Source organism: Heteronotia binoei, chromosome 12, assembly GCF_032191835.1.
Source record: "Heteronotia binoei isolate CCM8104 ecotype False Entrance Well chromosome 12, APGP_CSIRO_Hbin_v1, whole genome shotgun sequence".
Classification (NCBI taxonomy): domain Eukaryota; kingdom Metazoa; phylum Chordata; class Lepidosauria; order Squamata; family Gekkonidae; genus Heteronotia; species Heteronotia binoei.
In genome coordinates, this window is record NC_083234.1 from 43025862 (window position 1) to 43041760 (window position 15899).

Genomic DNA, 15899 nt, shown 5'->3' on the forward strand with positions numbered 1-15899 from the left:
TGAGCAACTAATATTTTGAATAAATAACACAAGTACACTGTCTTAAAATTTTGCCGGAGGGGGAATCATGTTCTGTCAAACACAGTAAAATGTTTATATCAGTATTTTATAGTGGTTTTGCTCTTGTACTTAATTTTTTTTTGTTTTCTGTCATTTTAGAAACACCAATAAATGTATTTAAAAATAATGAAACTAGCAATCTGATTCAATCATGCTATCCTCACTCACTTCCTGCCCTTTGCCCCCAAAGTGTCTCCATAACAACCCGCCTTGCGTCAAGAGGTAAAGTGTAGTGACATCACATCCATCGCCCCGAAGGAAAGCAACCCCCACCCAGTCGGCTCCCGTCAAAACAACTAGCAAAATCTCAAGCCAACCTTTTAAAAGCGCACGCGCCGGACCCTCCTTACGCTTCCTCTCACCCTTTCATTTCGTTCTCCAATAGAAGTCCCGCCCCCACACTCCCATTCGCTTACTCTGAAGCCAGACACCGCCTGCTTCTCCCGGACTTCATTCCTATTGGCTGCATCTCAAAATGGCAAACTGCAACCTCCGCTGTCGAGGACGACCATAGACTTAAAATTCTTGAAAGTAGAGCGACCCCTTGTTTCCAATGGGCGCGGAGGCTGATGGGAACTGTCAGCTGTCCCAGAAGAGGCCCGTTGCGTGGGGAGGGAAAGCATCGGGGAAGCAGGTAAGAGATGTTAGATGTAATATATACACTTGAACATGTGCCATGGGGGACTCTGTAGCGGGGTTACAGTCCAAAGCAGGTTTTCCTCCCACTGGAGAAGCGATGGGGAACAGGTACAGGTAAGCCTAAGTGGGTAACTTACTCAGGACAGCGAGAAACCAGGGCTTCTGCTTCAAGAAGGGCTGAAATTAAAGTATTGTGAGAACGAAGTGGGCCTTGCTGGAGAGGAGGGGAGGGGGCGCCCGTCCAATGAAAGGTCAGTCAGTGAACTTCAAGTCAGTGTGAAAACTTAAACCCAAGTTTCCCTAGTTGTAGTCCAATGCTGTTAACTACAACAATTACTCTATTCAAAACGTGTGGGAAATGTACCCATTTGACACTTTTGATTATTCTCATGCTTGTGTCATCACCAGGCCCCACTAAATATTGCCCAATATAGGCCCAGCTCCTGCAGTGACTCACTAGTTTCCTCTGCTGCAGCTTTAAAAAGGGGGAGGCTTTGGGCTGCTATTCACACACTCCAGTGCTTGATCCAGGCTTCTGCTCTAGTTCTTTGCTTTCAATGCTCCTGGGGGAGATCATGATAGTCTGGCAACAACTGGCTCAGGACACAGTGGCTATTTTGGAGAAGGTTCCCTTCTTGAAGGCACTGAGGAGTCCACCTTGCAGGGAGCATCTGCCAGACCAGGGCTCAAGGATTCAACCTCCCATGCTAACTTGGATTGAACCATAACATCAAATAGGTTTTTAAGCACATGTGCACCAGGAGCAGGGATTGGTGGTGGCATCCTGTGGCAGAAAGCTTGCTGCTGCATCATGTACAAAGTGGTCTTTAATGTCATGTATCGGGACACAATAAAAGCAACAGACAAAACCTTTCTGCGAGTCTGGATGCTTCCTGTTTTGTGGTGGAGGCTCTAATTGAAGACTGGAATAGTATTGGTTAGTTTAATGGTTTTCTACTTAAGTTGTTTATTTCTGTGTTAATTGAGTTAATTTTTTTAAAGCCAGCAGAGTTTAAAATGGTTTGGTTTTTGTTTTTGCTGTTAGGCCATAGACCAGACCAACTCCAGGCCAACATGGCCTTCTACAGCTGCAATATATTCCTTGCAATAGCCAGGTCCAGGTAAGAATGGAAATCTTGTTTTTAGAAAATCCATATAAAGTGACAATGTTTGCCAGGATTCAAAAGAGATCTGCATTTTCTCCTTACCCCAGGAAACCAAAATATGAATAATTCAATGCCATGAATCTGTTGCTTTGAAAAGGAGTGAAATGTACTCATCACATTACAAAGCAGTGGCCACACAACTTTGTCTGGCTATAGAGCCAACCAAAATGTTTGTTCCTTTGGCACTAGTAATGACTGGATTTTTTTTCAGGGGACCCCACCTGCTTGTACACTCCACCTGCTCCCCATTTTCCCCCTCCATCGCAGTTGTTCAGCTGGTGGATTCCCACCTTAATCGAACGTACCTGAAAGACTCCGAGTGTCAGCAGCTAGTCTATGGCACAAAGCAGGGCATCGGACTACCTCTCTCACTAACACAGCCCATACGACGGCTTCACTCATCGGCTCACAGGCATCATGAGGTCCAGGACAAGCCCCAGTTTAATGAAAGTACTGTAAAAAAGGACACTGAGGTGGTCGGCGTTCCAGTCAAAGGCACAGAGCCTGCTGTCCCCAAGAAATCATTATGGCAGAGGATTGTGGATGAACTGAAACACTACTATAACGGATTCCGCTTGCTTTGGATTGACACTAAAGTGGCTGCAAGGATGGTGTGGAGACTGTTGCATGGGCAGATCCTCACTAGGAGAGAAAGGCGAAGGGTGAGCAAAGATAAATTCTTCTGTGGAGACTAGAACAATAACCACCTTCTCCCATCCTCTTCAATTAATGGTCTTTCCATCCACAGTAAGAGCAAACTTACTGGCTTTTTGGAACCATATGCAGTGGCAGGCCACTACTTTTCACATTCTGCAGCCTGTCTGCCCATAGGCTTTGTGACAACAGTGCATGGCAGTGTCCTTTTGCTGCAAAGTTTACAGCATGCACCAACCAATCATGGCTGCACCCATGTGCAGTGATGTACCACTGTGATGTACCACTTGGAAGGGGGGTGCTGGGAGCAGGGGCAGCATCAGCCAACAGAGAGATTTTCTAAATTAGCCTGGGAACCATTACTGTCTTTGTGTTTGTTTCCACACTCTGCATTCAAACCCAACCCCGCATCTGAAAGTGCTCTGTATCACTGATGGTAGTCATGGACTTAGGCACTGTTTCTTGAGGAATGAGTCCTATGTTGCACTGTATCGTTGTCCTCTAGTCAGGCCCATCTCACTTCTGAAAAAAAGAAGTTGCTTCTTAAGTACCTATACATTTATAACCAGTAGCTTTCTAAGTTCCCTCTGCATACATGCCATTTCTGTGGGAAAGGGCAATAAGTTGGTTTCCTTGCTGTGTTTAGTGTAGCAGAAAGTTTTCTGGTGCACAACACACTTAACCCTGTGCCCATGTGTCTGCCTAACACTGTTTTGGCTAAGTTCTTGTCATTAGTCTGATAGCAATTCTAGACTAAATGGACTGATCCTGCAAAACAGTACACTACTTTATGTTAATGAAAAATATGTCAGAATTCTGGCCCCTGGCCCCTCTCCCCTGCAGACATATCAACTGACCCTTCAAAATTGCCACATTACTATTTGTGCACACTTCAGTCTTCTCCCTCTTTTGTAGCAGCAGTATGCCCTTCCTGTCAGGTCTGAGAAAAACTCTTATCATGAAGTCTCTCTGGCCTGCTTGTTTCTCAGCAGAAGGGATGATGGTTGCAGGGTGGGGTGGGGGGGGAGAGAGAAGGCTCTAAATAATCTTAAAACAGTGTTATTATCAATTGTGGTAATGATTCTGGCAGACTGGCCACATAGCCACATTCAGTTATGCTATGAAACTATTATACCATGGAAAAGGCAAGATTTTTGACTAACGCAGAAAGCAGTATGAAACTTAACTTTTCCCCTGAGGAATTGATGTAAATGTTTCAAATGAGCTTAAACATTAAACTTTTAAGAAGAGATTTTAATGTTCTAAAATAGAACAGAAAATTACTTTTATTTATTTACATTATTTATAGTCCATCTTTCTTACTGAAACTCAATATGGATTACAGAGTGTAAATCAAGGCAGTCAGCAATCTGGGGCATCCAATCACCAAGTGAAATCTGGAACAAAACTAAAACAAAGCATAAGTATTAATGTGGCATATTAAACTATGCAGAAATGTCATAATAGCATAATATATATACAACAACATTCTTCTGTCCTTATGCTGGATGTCCCAAAGAAAGAAACGCATGACAAAATCCATTATAGTAATTCTTAGCCAAGTTCTCCCTTGTAATTTCATGACCTACATAAAGCTAAGTTTACCTTGTTTGAACAAATTCTTTTTTACAAGCAAAATTTTAGCACCATGTGCTGCCAGCGTGAGTTACTATAGACCCCTTAACATTTTTGTCTTCAGATCCCCTAGGGGAGAAAGGTCGCCATTTTTCCATTTCAAACTTTTGAAAAGTTGAAAGATTGTAGGTAGCAATGTTAATCCACAGAAAAATTTTAGCAGCAAGTACAAATAGCCAGCTTAAAACCATCCAGCTCTACAAGAGAATAAACTCTATTTAAACAGAATTATTTGATTGGCTGCCTAAAAAATAAGGAGGTGGAACACAAGCAGGGTAAGAGTTCTCTAGGTAAGGAATTCCAGAGTGATTTCTTTAAAGGCCCCTGATCCTTACATTTGTTGCTATCACTTTCCTAGGAGTTGCTTACTCCAACTATATGGATGGATGGAAGGACAATGTCACTTAATCTAAATGTTTGCTTTGCATGTCTTACCTCTGCAGCTGTTGAGAACATCTGCTGATCTCTTCCGGCTGGTTCCTTTCCTGGTGTTCATCATTGTCCCCTTCATGGAATTCTTATTGCCTGTTTTTCTGAAGCTGTTTCCTGAGATGCTGCCCTCAACCTTTGAAAGGGAGTCCAAAAAGGTCAGTATTAAAAATGCCTTAAGTGTCTCAGCTACTGAGTCTTGCAGTGCCCATGGTTGTACAACCCATGACAAGGAGCTGGTGCATTAGGAATCATTTGCCTCCTGCTCTGACCAAGTGGCATCTCCCCACATCTTTTGTCACCTTGTGTACAATTAGTCTAACGTGCCTGCTTTTAACATGCAAACATTTAAGGGGTTAGCATACAAGACATTTAAGGGGGTTTTTTTGTCTGGCATGGTGCTAGCTGCCATAAGAGAGGTGGTAGGAAGCAACAGTACCCTTCCATTACACTTGGATCCAGCTGCAGTCGAGAATGCCCTCCCCTCAGAATACTTGTGTTGCACTTGGTCAGTTGTATGCGTCTAAGTCCTATGAGCCACTATCAGAATCTATTTCAGCTAAAAAAAAGTAGAATAAAAATATAAGACCGTTCACTATGGAAATAGCAAACAGACACTGACCCAGCTGTGAGCAAAGGGGGGAGGAGGAAGATAGTGGGACAATAAAAATGGTTTCTTACAAACCTTTTGTAAGAATTTCTGAGGATGTATCTGAAAGGGTTTGGATGTTCTAAAGGGCTAAATAAATGCAAAGGATCACCATTTCCTCCCTCTGTATTAAAAAAAGGAAGAAAAGCAGAGAAAGAAGCTGAGTGCCAAGCTGGAAATAGCCAAATTCCTGCAGGAGACCATTGCAGAGATGGCCAGAAGGAACAAAGCCTCTACTGCAGAAGCCACCAAGCAGTTCTCTTCATATGTTCAAAAGGTACAGATGTCATGATTAGACGAGCTTCAGTACCAAAATAAGGCCATTGATTTGGTCCAGTCAGCCAGGTAGGTAAGATTTAAAGATCTCTTTCCTACAAAAGGCCTTCTTTGCAGATAAAAATAAAAAGCACACACACACACCCCGTTTCCTATTGATAGGTTTATGCATCATATCAAATTATATTCACATGGAATACTAATATCTCAATACTGGAATTGGTGGCTTTCTGTGCTTACATGCTAAGTACCTTGAGATCCAGTACTCTCAATACCTGCATGATACTAACCTTCTGAATCTGCCAAGTTGCAGTATCTTTTTGAGAAGAGATTAACTGCTATTTTAATGTCCTATATACTGTCTGCAGGTTTTCCTTCTAAAAATCTTGCATCAGAATATAAGCCAGACACATCAGTGCTACCCATGGACTTTTACAACAGGATAAGTAGAACATTAGTAAGAGCAAAGAGCAGCTGGGTTGTAGGAGATAGAAATCTGGATCATTTAGGCAATTAAATGAATGCATAAAACCTTGCAAATCAGACAGAATAGTATAGTTTAGGAAGTGTCTAGAAGTTTTTTTTATATGACCTCACAGAATGGACATGAAGAAAATCCACTCTGACCATTCAATGGGTGTTACTTAGATCAACCCTATAGGCTGGCCCTCATTATCAATATTAGAACATTCAACAAGCAAAAATGCAGATGCAGACTAGCGTCACTCCATCATAGGATTCCTGTGGGCAAAGACTATTTTGGTGACAATAATCCATACTATCTGAAGCAAGATGGAGTGGAGGTGAGGTTTAAAAGTAGTAGTAAGTACTTTGTGAGCTTCTGCAAGCAGTTCTCTGGAGAGGCAGCATAGAAATTTTCTAGATAAAATTTAATTGAACTGAAACCACTGTATCAAGCATTTGAAAAAGCCATTTCAGGTAAGTAGGGTTTGCTTATAAATGCCTTTTGCTTCACTGGAAAATCATACTTGCTCTTATGATGAAGTCATGAATTGGCCAAGAGCTTTGCCTTCTGCTTGCTTTGTGGAGCCAACAGAAGCACTTAAGAGCCCCAGTAAGCCACTCAGTGATCGACTGAGATGCATGCAAATTTGTACTCTGAAATGTTGTCTTTCTTGGGGAGGGGGTCTGCACTTTGCACAACGAAGAACCTGGCTTCTCTTAGGTCAGCTGCTAATTGTAGCTGGTGGACCAAGATGGTAATATTCTCACTGCAGTTTTATCTATTGCCTTGTATAGGTTCGGCATAGTGGCCAACAGCCCAGCACCCAGGAGATCGTCCAGTTTACCAAGCTGTTTGAGGACGAACTGACCCTGGAACATTTGGAGCGGCCACAGCTAGTAGCCCTCTGCAAACTGCTGGAGCTGCAACCCATTGGGACCAACAACCTCCTCCGCTTCCAGCTTTTGTTGAAGCTCAGGTCTATTAAAGTAGATGATGAAGTAAGAAACCATAGATGCATTTGGTAGACCCTGCATGCTGGCTAATGCAGCAGCATTACTTTCTTCCTTTCCCACTTAGTCAGTTCTGTCTTCTAACATGCCATTTACATCCAAAGTCCAATAGGTATAGTTGTGCCCCCAACTCTTGAGAGATGCATATACCAGATGGTTTGTATATGCTCTACAGCGCCATCTGGGAGGGAGGCTTGAATACCAGAAGTAACCTTGTAGTAAAAGCAGCAAGTACCATCTGTCAATTTAAGAACAGGCTATGAAATTTCTCGTCTGATTGATACAACAAGATATTACAGGGAAGCTTGTGTTGTCCATATCAGAGTTAATAAAATGTTAAGTTTAAGGTCTGGACATTTTGTAACATTTCCAAGGTACTTTTAGTGTATAATATAATGTGACCTAAATGTCCATGTGCCTAAATGCTTCTGTTCCACCTCCTTATGCATGCTCTTAAGTACTCACTGGCCAGCTCCTGTATGACATGAATGCCATTAAACCAACTGCAGTGAGTGGAGCCATGAGAACTCCTCACTGTGAGACCAGAACAGATTCACCAGTGGCATCAAGAGGCACAGTAGACAAAGGCTAGGACAAAGTCAGTGAAAAGCTACAAAATCTACCACACTGTGCTCAAGAGCCCCTTAGCCTAAGCAATAATGGATAACCATGGTTGCTTTCAGAGACAAACGCAGTGCTTCTAAACTGAATTAGCCAAAGTATTTTGACAGGGGTTTTTTTTTTAGTACTCAAAACAATTGTGTTTTTACATCTGTTATGCATGCAGGCACAGAGCTTTTGGTGATGAAGTCTAGGACGGAAGAATTTTTAGTTGGTCATTTGAATTAAAATTGCAAATGTATTGGTCCGCATTGTTCACCTTGGCTAAATCATACTATAGATGCCTTTTTTAAGTATTAAAAGAAGCACAAACATTCACAACTTAAATGCTACCACTCTTTGCTAGAAAGAAAAGCCATCTTGTAAAGCATTTTCTTTTTCATTATGGAAGGGCCATGGCTCAAAGCACATGCTTTGGAAGAAGAAGGTTCCAATTTTAATTCTTGGTGTCTTAGGTATCAGATGTTTGGAAACATCTGGAGAGCCACTGCTAATCCAAGGACATGATGTTGAGCTAAATATAGCAATAGCTTGACTCTGTGTAAGGCAGCTTCAGAAAAGGAGGAATCATAGCTTGGTAGCAAAGCATGCAGAAGGTCTCTGGTCAAAGGACCCTCAGGTATAGCAAGTAACTGGAAAAGACCTTTCTCTGCTTGAGACCTCAAAGAGTTGTTGCCAGACAGAGAATACAGTATCAAGCTACATTAATAATAATAATAATAATAATAATCTTTAATTTGTATCCCGCCCTCCCCATCAAAGCAGGCTCAGGGCGGCTCACATGGCATAACATAATATGCTGCATTTCAACAATTAAAACAAGGTGTTTACAAAACATATTGCAAATCATATATATATATTATCATCCTACATTAAAACCATCTAATTAAAACCATCAAATTAGTTTGGCGCTAAAATCTCGGTGTTATCCATCTTACAGTTTTTCTGTGGCAGTGGTATTTCTTCTACAGTACATTCCATATTAAGCAAAAGCCATCTGGAAGAGGGTAGTCTTGCAGGCCTTGCGGAACTGGGTAAGGCTCCGCAAGGTCTGCACCTCCTCCGGCAGTTGGTTCCAACACTGGGGAGCTGTAATCGAGAAGGCCCTTTCCCTGGTGACTTTCAGTTTGGCCTCCTTCGGCTTGGGGACTGCCAAAAGATTTTGAGAACCAGATTGCAATACCCTCTGGGGAATATATGGGGAGAGACGGTCCCTAAGGTAGGCAGGTCCTCGGCCATATAGGGCTTTAAAGGTGATAACCAGCACCTTGTAACGAATCCAGTACGCTATTGGCAGCCAGTGCAGTTCCCACAGCCTCGGCTGTATGTGCTCCCACCTTGGGAGCCCCAACAGCAGCCTGGCTGCCGCGTTCTGCACTAGCTGCAGTTTCTGGGTTCGGCACAGGGGCAGCCCCATGTAGAGGGCATTACAGTAGTCCAACCTCGAGGTGACCATTGCATGGATCACTGTTGCCAGGGCGTCACGCTCCAGGAAGGGGGCCAACTGCCTCGCCTGCCTAAGATGAAAAAAGGCAGATTTAGTAGTGACTGCGATCTGGGCCTCCATTGACAAGGCAGGCTCCAGCAGCACCCCCAAGCTCTTGACCTTGCACGCCATTTTCAATGGCGCACAGTCAAAGGCTGCTAGGGGGATTTCCCTTCCCAGGCCACCACGGCTCAGGCAAAGGACCTCTGTCTTCACTGGATTCAGCTTCAACCTACTCAGCCTGAGCCATCCTGCCACAGCTTGCAACGCCAGGTCCAAATTTTCTGGGATGCAGTCAGGCCGGCCATCCATCAGTAGATAGAGTTGGGTGTCATCAGCATACTGGTGACAACCCAACCCCTACCTCCGGGCAATCTGGGCAAGGGGGCGCATGTAGATGTTGAATAACATTGGGGAGAGCACCGCTCCCTGAGGCACCCCACAATTAAGTGGGTGCCTCTGGGACAGTTCACCACCAATCGCCACCCTTTGTCCCCGACCACCAAGGAAGGAGGAAAGCCACTGCAAGGCCAACCTTTGAATCCCCACATCAACAAGGCGGCGGGTCAGTAGCTGATGGTTGACTGTATTGAATGCAGCCGATAGGTCTAACAGCATCAGCACCGCCGAGCCGCCTCGATCCAGATGCCACTGGAGGTCATCCGCCAGGGCGACCAGCACTGTCTCTGTCCCATGACCTGGGCGAAAGCCGGACTGGTGGGGATCTAAGACAGAAGCATCATCCAGAAAACTCTGTAACTGTAACGCTACTGTAATCTCAATAATTTTGCCCCAAAAGAGTAAATTTGAGACTGGCCAGTAATGTGCCAATTTGGTTGGATCTGATGTAGCCTTTTTCAGGAGAGGGCAGACCATGGCCTCTTTAAGAGATGTTGGAAAAAGCCCTTCTGAGAGGGATCTGTTTATGATGTCCCGTGTAGGGCATCTAAGCTCCCTTTGAAAAGCTTTAATTAGCCAGGAGGGGCACGGGTCCAGATCACAAGTTGTTGGGCGTAAAGTGGAAATATGTTCATTTCCAAACTGATAACATACCAGAAACTACAACAGCCTCAACAAATAGACTCATAGGCCCTGACCCAGATAGCAAACCCAATCTTGTTGATCTCAGAAGCTAAACAGGGCTGACCCTGGCAAGTACTGGGATGGCAACCCTCAAAGGAATACCAAGGCCAGAATGCAGAGGCAAGCAATAAAAAGCCACATCTCTGAACGTCCGGGCCCCAATAGGGATTGCCAGAAGTCAGCCATGAGTTCCAGGCAGTGCCAGCCCAAGGGCGCATGGAGCCCCAGGCAGGCGCTCCCCTCTGCCACCCCCTCACAGCGCTGCAACCCCCTGCCCCGAGGGCACCCACCCGCCCCCTTTTTCCCTTCCCATAGCCTCCCACCCCCATGGGATCACAGCGCACTGCACCTGGGCCCTGCTGGCTGCAGTGCGGCATGCATCTTATCTTCCAAAGGACCATTGGAGAAGGCTTGGGAGCCAAGCCTTCTTCAGTGGTCCTTTGGAAGATGAGATGCACGCTGCACCACAACCAGCAGTGCGCAGGTGCAGCACGCTATGATCGCACGGGGGTGGGAGACGATGGGAAGGGAAGGGAAAGGAGGGGTGGGTGGCAGCAGGCAAACTAGGGGCTTGCCTGGGGCAGCGGGGGGGAGTCCAATTCAGCATCCCCACCCTCCCGGCACCCTAGGCAATAGCCTAGTGGGCAAGCCGGCTCTGCTTCACTGCCACAGGAGGTGGTGGCGGCTACAAGCATAGCCAGCTTCAAGAGGGGGTTAAATAAAAATATGGAACAGAGGTCCATCAGTGGCTATTAGTCGCAGTGTGTATATATGTGTGTGTGTGTGTGTGTGTGTGTCCACTGTGTGACACAATGTTGGACTGGATGGGCCATTGGCCTGATCCAACATGGCTTCTCTTATGTTCTTATACTTCCAGGGCACATACGCAAACAAGAAAAAACCCCAAATAGATGCATATGTCCTTACATTCATAGTCTCACTGATTGAAATCAGCCCTTACAGTCCCTCGAGTACAGCTGTAGCTGATTAATCTACCAATCAAAATCTACCACTGTATCAAGCTGAAAATAGTTATGCTGGCAATCCATTATGGGCTTACTTCTCAGGGCAAAGCTGTACTTAAAAATCTTAAGAAGCTGGAAGATTCAGCCCAAGTACCCACTTTGCTAGAAAAAAGCCATTTGATTCCCATACATGGCTTATATATTTGCTTCCCTCAAGGGTGTATGTTGCAGAAATGGACAGGGTTTCAATTTCTGAAAGAATGAAGTGATGTTAATTTGATCTGTTTTATGTACACAGTTGATTGCCAAGGAAGGTGTTAACGGCTTGAGTGTGTCTGAGCTGCAGAGTGCATGCAGGGCAAGAGGAATGAGGTCATTGGGCCTCACGACAGAACAGCTGAAAGAACAAATCAAACAGGCAAGTTGGGGACCAGGGAGGGAGAGAATGGCTCTATTTTTCAGGCTCATCTGGACATACAATGCTGATTTGTCCTACAGTTTGAATTTATCATTTCTTACAGCCATGCAATGAGCTGTAGACAAAGCTTGAAACTCCTTTATCTCTTCCCTCACCTCCCAAGAACAGTAGCTATAATTTTAAGACCAAATTTCACTTGTGCTAAAATAATTTTACTGACACAACTTGCTTCTGGCTGGGTTGAGAGCCTAAAACTCTTATCTGACTCTAGTCAGCAGGTATTTGTAGCAGGCAGCACCGGCTCTACGGCACGTGGTGCCCCAGGCAGGCTCCCTCCCCTTCGTCGCCTCCCTTTGCAACGCTGCAACACAGTGCTGTGCTCCGTCACTCCCCCCCCCACACACCCAGCAGAGCGCACCATGCTGAGGCTGGGCCCAACTGGCTTCAATGTGGCCTCTCTAATCCTTTGAAGAGTAGATTGGGGATTTTGAACCTAGACTTCCCAGATAGTAGGCTGATAGTGACCACTATACATGGCTATCTGTTATTGCACTGCCTCATAGGAGCTGCAGTTATTTTTCTGGGGAAGATTATAGTTTTATAGATAAACACATAGCCCTCTTTCTGTGTCATGGTGCCTTCACATGTTCTTGATCAGCACACCAAGCAACTTATGTACAAAAGCTCATAATGCCCAGCCATTTCATATTTTCCCCTGAGTCTTAGGGCATAGAGCATTGGTCATGAGATTTCGGTAGTGAATGTCAATGCATCAAAAGTAGGCTTGCAATTTACAAACACACACCTTAAAGATTGCTACAGATTTGGAGGCAATAATTCAGAGAAAGAGGTGTCAGTTATCAGAGACTATTTAACAAAATATTGCAAACATGCTGATGTTTTAAGCATTTTTATTTTAAGTTTTTGTAAAAAAAAAATAGTTGTGTTTGTCTGTGCTCTATAAAGTTTATATCTCTGCTACCTGGCATTATGTTTTATGACACACATGGCCCAGCCCAGCAAGGTTTCATTTATGTCAGATCCAGCCCTCATAACAAATGAGTTTGACACCCCCAGATTAATCTCATTTTTCCTTTTGCCGCCAAGTGACTCCTGTTTCCAATTAGAAAACACTGGGAAGATCCATTCACCAATCTCCCAATTCTGGATCAGGCTTGGTTCTAAACCCCTGGTTGCAAGGGGAAGCATCAGGCCATTAGGCAGAAATGAAGAAGTCCTACCCCACCCCACCCCCACCACAATCCTACCAACCACATTAAAGAAGGATACTTACCCAAGCCAGAAAGCAGCTGTCAACTCACTTATGGTGGGAGGGTTCAGATTCATAAAAGCCTCTCTCCGCCTCTGTAAGTCAAAGTTCATGCATAAATTGTGTTTCTCCTTGTCTCTCTATTGCAGTGGCTCGATCTGCATCTGAAAGAGAATGTTCCTCCTTCGCTGTTGCTACTTTCTCGTGCCTTATATTTGACAGAGGTGAAGCCAAAACCTGTTGCAGTGTCATCAGCTGATGTGAGTGGGATCTGCAGCAATTGTGTTGAAATAGATTTCATCTTCCACATTTTCATGAAGGGAGACACTAGAAGGGCACACGGAGATTATAGTGGAAAATGCCACAGGATCTTACATGTTGAGGCAGAAGTGCCATCCCCCTCTTTTCATTTTCAGGCTGTGTGTGGTTATTTTACTTTATAATACAGTATAGACCACTGTAAAGCTCTTTTTGCAATTGTTGCCCAACATCCTGTTGAGGCCATTGAATAATTGTTAGACTGTTAAGTGTACCAAGACTGCAACCTTAATTTAATATATTGAAGAGCAGGCCTCTGCACCTGGCCATGAATATGGTCCCCACCCCACCCCTTCTTTACCTGTTACTGAAGCCTGAAATGTGGATTATGAACGAACAAAGTAGATAGTACATGTACATTTTCCCCCAGAGTGCACAAATAGCTTTTAGTTTTAAAAAATGGCTTTTAGCTTTAAAAACCAGCTTTTCCGCCATCTCATTTACTTCTGCCCTTGGGAAGCACAGGGATTCTTACCATTCTTCCAGCATCTACCAGCAACATCCACCTCAGGGATTGCTCCCATGCTGATTCAAATAGCTCTTCATCAACCCTGTCCTCCAAGTCCTTAAACTCCCAGTTGACCCTCAGATACAGTATCAGGGTGAGGGCAGTGTTGCTGCTGTGAAATTTGCAAAATGAATAGTGACAACAACTTGGCTGGTCTTTTCTTAGCCTCTGTCAAACCAAGCTGCTGAAGAAATGGGCACTCCCGAAGATCAGGAGACCTTGCTAGATCCTGCTCCCAGAGTGCAAAGCAAGAAGGTGAGTGGCTGATTTCTCCTAGACCCTCCCTCCCTAGCCTAATTCTGCACAAATCCTGATATAGTTAGAACACAGATATTGAGCATTGAAGTCTCTGTGTGAATGGTAACTGAACTGCAGTAGGCAAAAAGGATTTTTGGGCTTCCAAAAGGCATACTTTTGCAACAAGATGAGCTCTGTTAATTAAGATTTCCCTGACTCCTAAACCTTGATGGGAATCTATAATAATTGAATTATTTTTTTTCTCCTTTCTTGAAGAGTGAAGAATTTATAACACAGCCAACAGAGAAATTACCAGCTCCTCAAGTGTCAGCCAACCCTCCTGCAAGCAAGGTGACTTTTATATCCAGATTTCTTATAAGCCACATTACAAGCACATGTGGAAATGGGTAGACTTTCATTCACAGCCCTAAAATAGTTGGGCCAATTAAGGAGGTACAGTCAACTGATTATATTTGCACTTGACCAAAACCTCAATCTGCTTCCCCATACCGACTATGAAGGAAGTTAATTATGACAACTCAATAAGCAAAAATGACCAATCCTAGTTACAAGGGTTCGCCTGAGCTTCATTCCTCGTTACAGCTTGGTGCCAGAATCCAAATAAGAGTGAGTCTACTCCACTTGTCATAAGCAGTAAATTCCACCACTAATTCTTGGGTGGAAAACACAGATCAACATAATAGCCTGTAGACAGCAATGAAAGCAGAATACTTTGAGATTGTCAGCTGCCTGCTTTCTGCTGAAGAATACTTTTTTCCCCCACCAGCTAAAGACATCACAAAATCAATGAAATGCAACTTCATGGGACTTCAGCAGAACTACCGCAGTGTTGGGGGCAATAGAGCTTAGATATCCCTGTACCATAAAACCCTTATTATGCTTGAAAATGAAATGGGGCTAGTTTGGGGAGGGACGGTGGCTCAGTGATAGAGCATCTGCTTGGGAAGCAGAAGGTCCCAGGTTCAATCCCTGGCATCTCCAAAAAAGGGTCCAGGCAAATAGGTGTGAAAAACCTCAGCTTGAGACCCTGGAGAGCCGCTGCCAGTCTGAGAAGACAATACTGACTTTGATGGACCAAAGGTCTGATTCAGTATAAGGCAGCTTCATATGTTCATATGTTCCAAGCACATTGTAATTAGTACTAGGTTGGTGAATGTTTGCACAGGTATACCAAAACATCAATCCCATCTCCTCCCTTTTGACATTTTCTCTCTCTTTATTGTAGACAAAAATTGAAACCTCTCGGAGTAGCAAAGCCAGTGCAAATGGAGTTTAGCTGTGCTTCCAGGAAGGACTTGGACATTTCAGAACGAAAAGCCTCACATCTTAAATCACAATGAGGGGGGGCAGGGTTTTGTTGTTCTTTTCAAGGCCAACTCCTTCCCCCACATAAGAATCTGCTATTCCTTCACACTCCCTCTGCATAAACCAGTTTGGACGGTTCCCAATGGTTTTGTTAGCATCTCAACCAAGCAAAATGGGGACCTTGTGTTTAGTGCCAACTTCTTCATTTACTGTATCCCATGTAATTTAACTTATTTTTTGTAAATATGTATATAACCCACAACCAGGACAACCTGTAACTTATACAACATTGCTAGGTGTTAAGATTCATGTTTCTTAAAAATTTTACTGAAGTTATGACTTATCAATTTTTATTTTTTTTTTTAACAAAGGCCTGACTAGCAGAAATTGAGTGCTTCCCCAAGCTGGTGCTATAGAACTGGGGCTTCCCATTCAACAAGCTGACCTACTTGGACTTTGAAATGGTTTACAGTCTGATCATAAATGTTCCATTGAGTAAGTTCAAAGGCACATACTCCCAAGTAACCATGCACAGGATTGCAGCTGTAGTTTCATTTAAAGCAGTAAGCTGATGATACCACAAGAATATGGAAGTAATTCTGCAGGGCAGAACCTCTTATAAGTTTTGTCCCATTACATTTTCTGAAGAATCCTACTGTCTTCCCCAGCAACTCCAATTTATT

At 44.0% G+C, this 15899-nt stretch overlaps 1 protein-coding gene across 1 annotated transcript; it reads left to right on the plus strand.

The window, feature by feature from the left end:
• Nucleotides 1-474: 474 nt before the first annotated feature.
• On the plus strand, nucleotides 475-15548 carry LETM2 (leucine zipper and EF-hand containing transmembrane protein 2). Its single transcript, XM_060251229.1, has 11 exons — nucleotides 475-694; nucleotides 1745-1820; nucleotides 2077-2527; nucleotides 4598-4741; nucleotides 5372-5509; nucleotides 6769-6972; nucleotides 11438-11557; nucleotides 12977-13087; nucleotides 13819-13908; nucleotides 14167-14241; nucleotides 15137-15548. Exons 2-11 carry the CDS (start codon nucleotides 1774-1776, stop codon nucleotides 15185-15187), a joined length of 1431 nt encoding a protein of 476 aa, XP_060107212.1. The 5' UTR covers nucleotides 475-694; nucleotides 1745-1773; the 3' UTR covers nucleotides 15188-15548.
• Nucleotides 15549-15899: the final 351 nt, after the last annotated feature.

Excerpts from the sequence above, each read along its gene's own strand:
- LETM2 (XM_060251229.1), top strand. The coding sequence starts at position 1,774 with ATGGCCTTCTACAGCTGCAATATATTCCTTGCAATAGCCAGGTCCAG. Across the intron at positions 2,528-4,597 it reads CTAGGAGAGAAAGGCGAAGG|CTGTTGAGAACATCTGCTGA; the intron begins GTGAGCAAAGAT and ends TTACCTCTGCAG. Across the intron at positions 13,088-13,818 it reads TTGCAGTGTCATCAGCTGAT|CCTCTGTCAAACCAAGCTGC; the intron begins GTGAGTGGGATC and ends GTCTTTTCTTAG.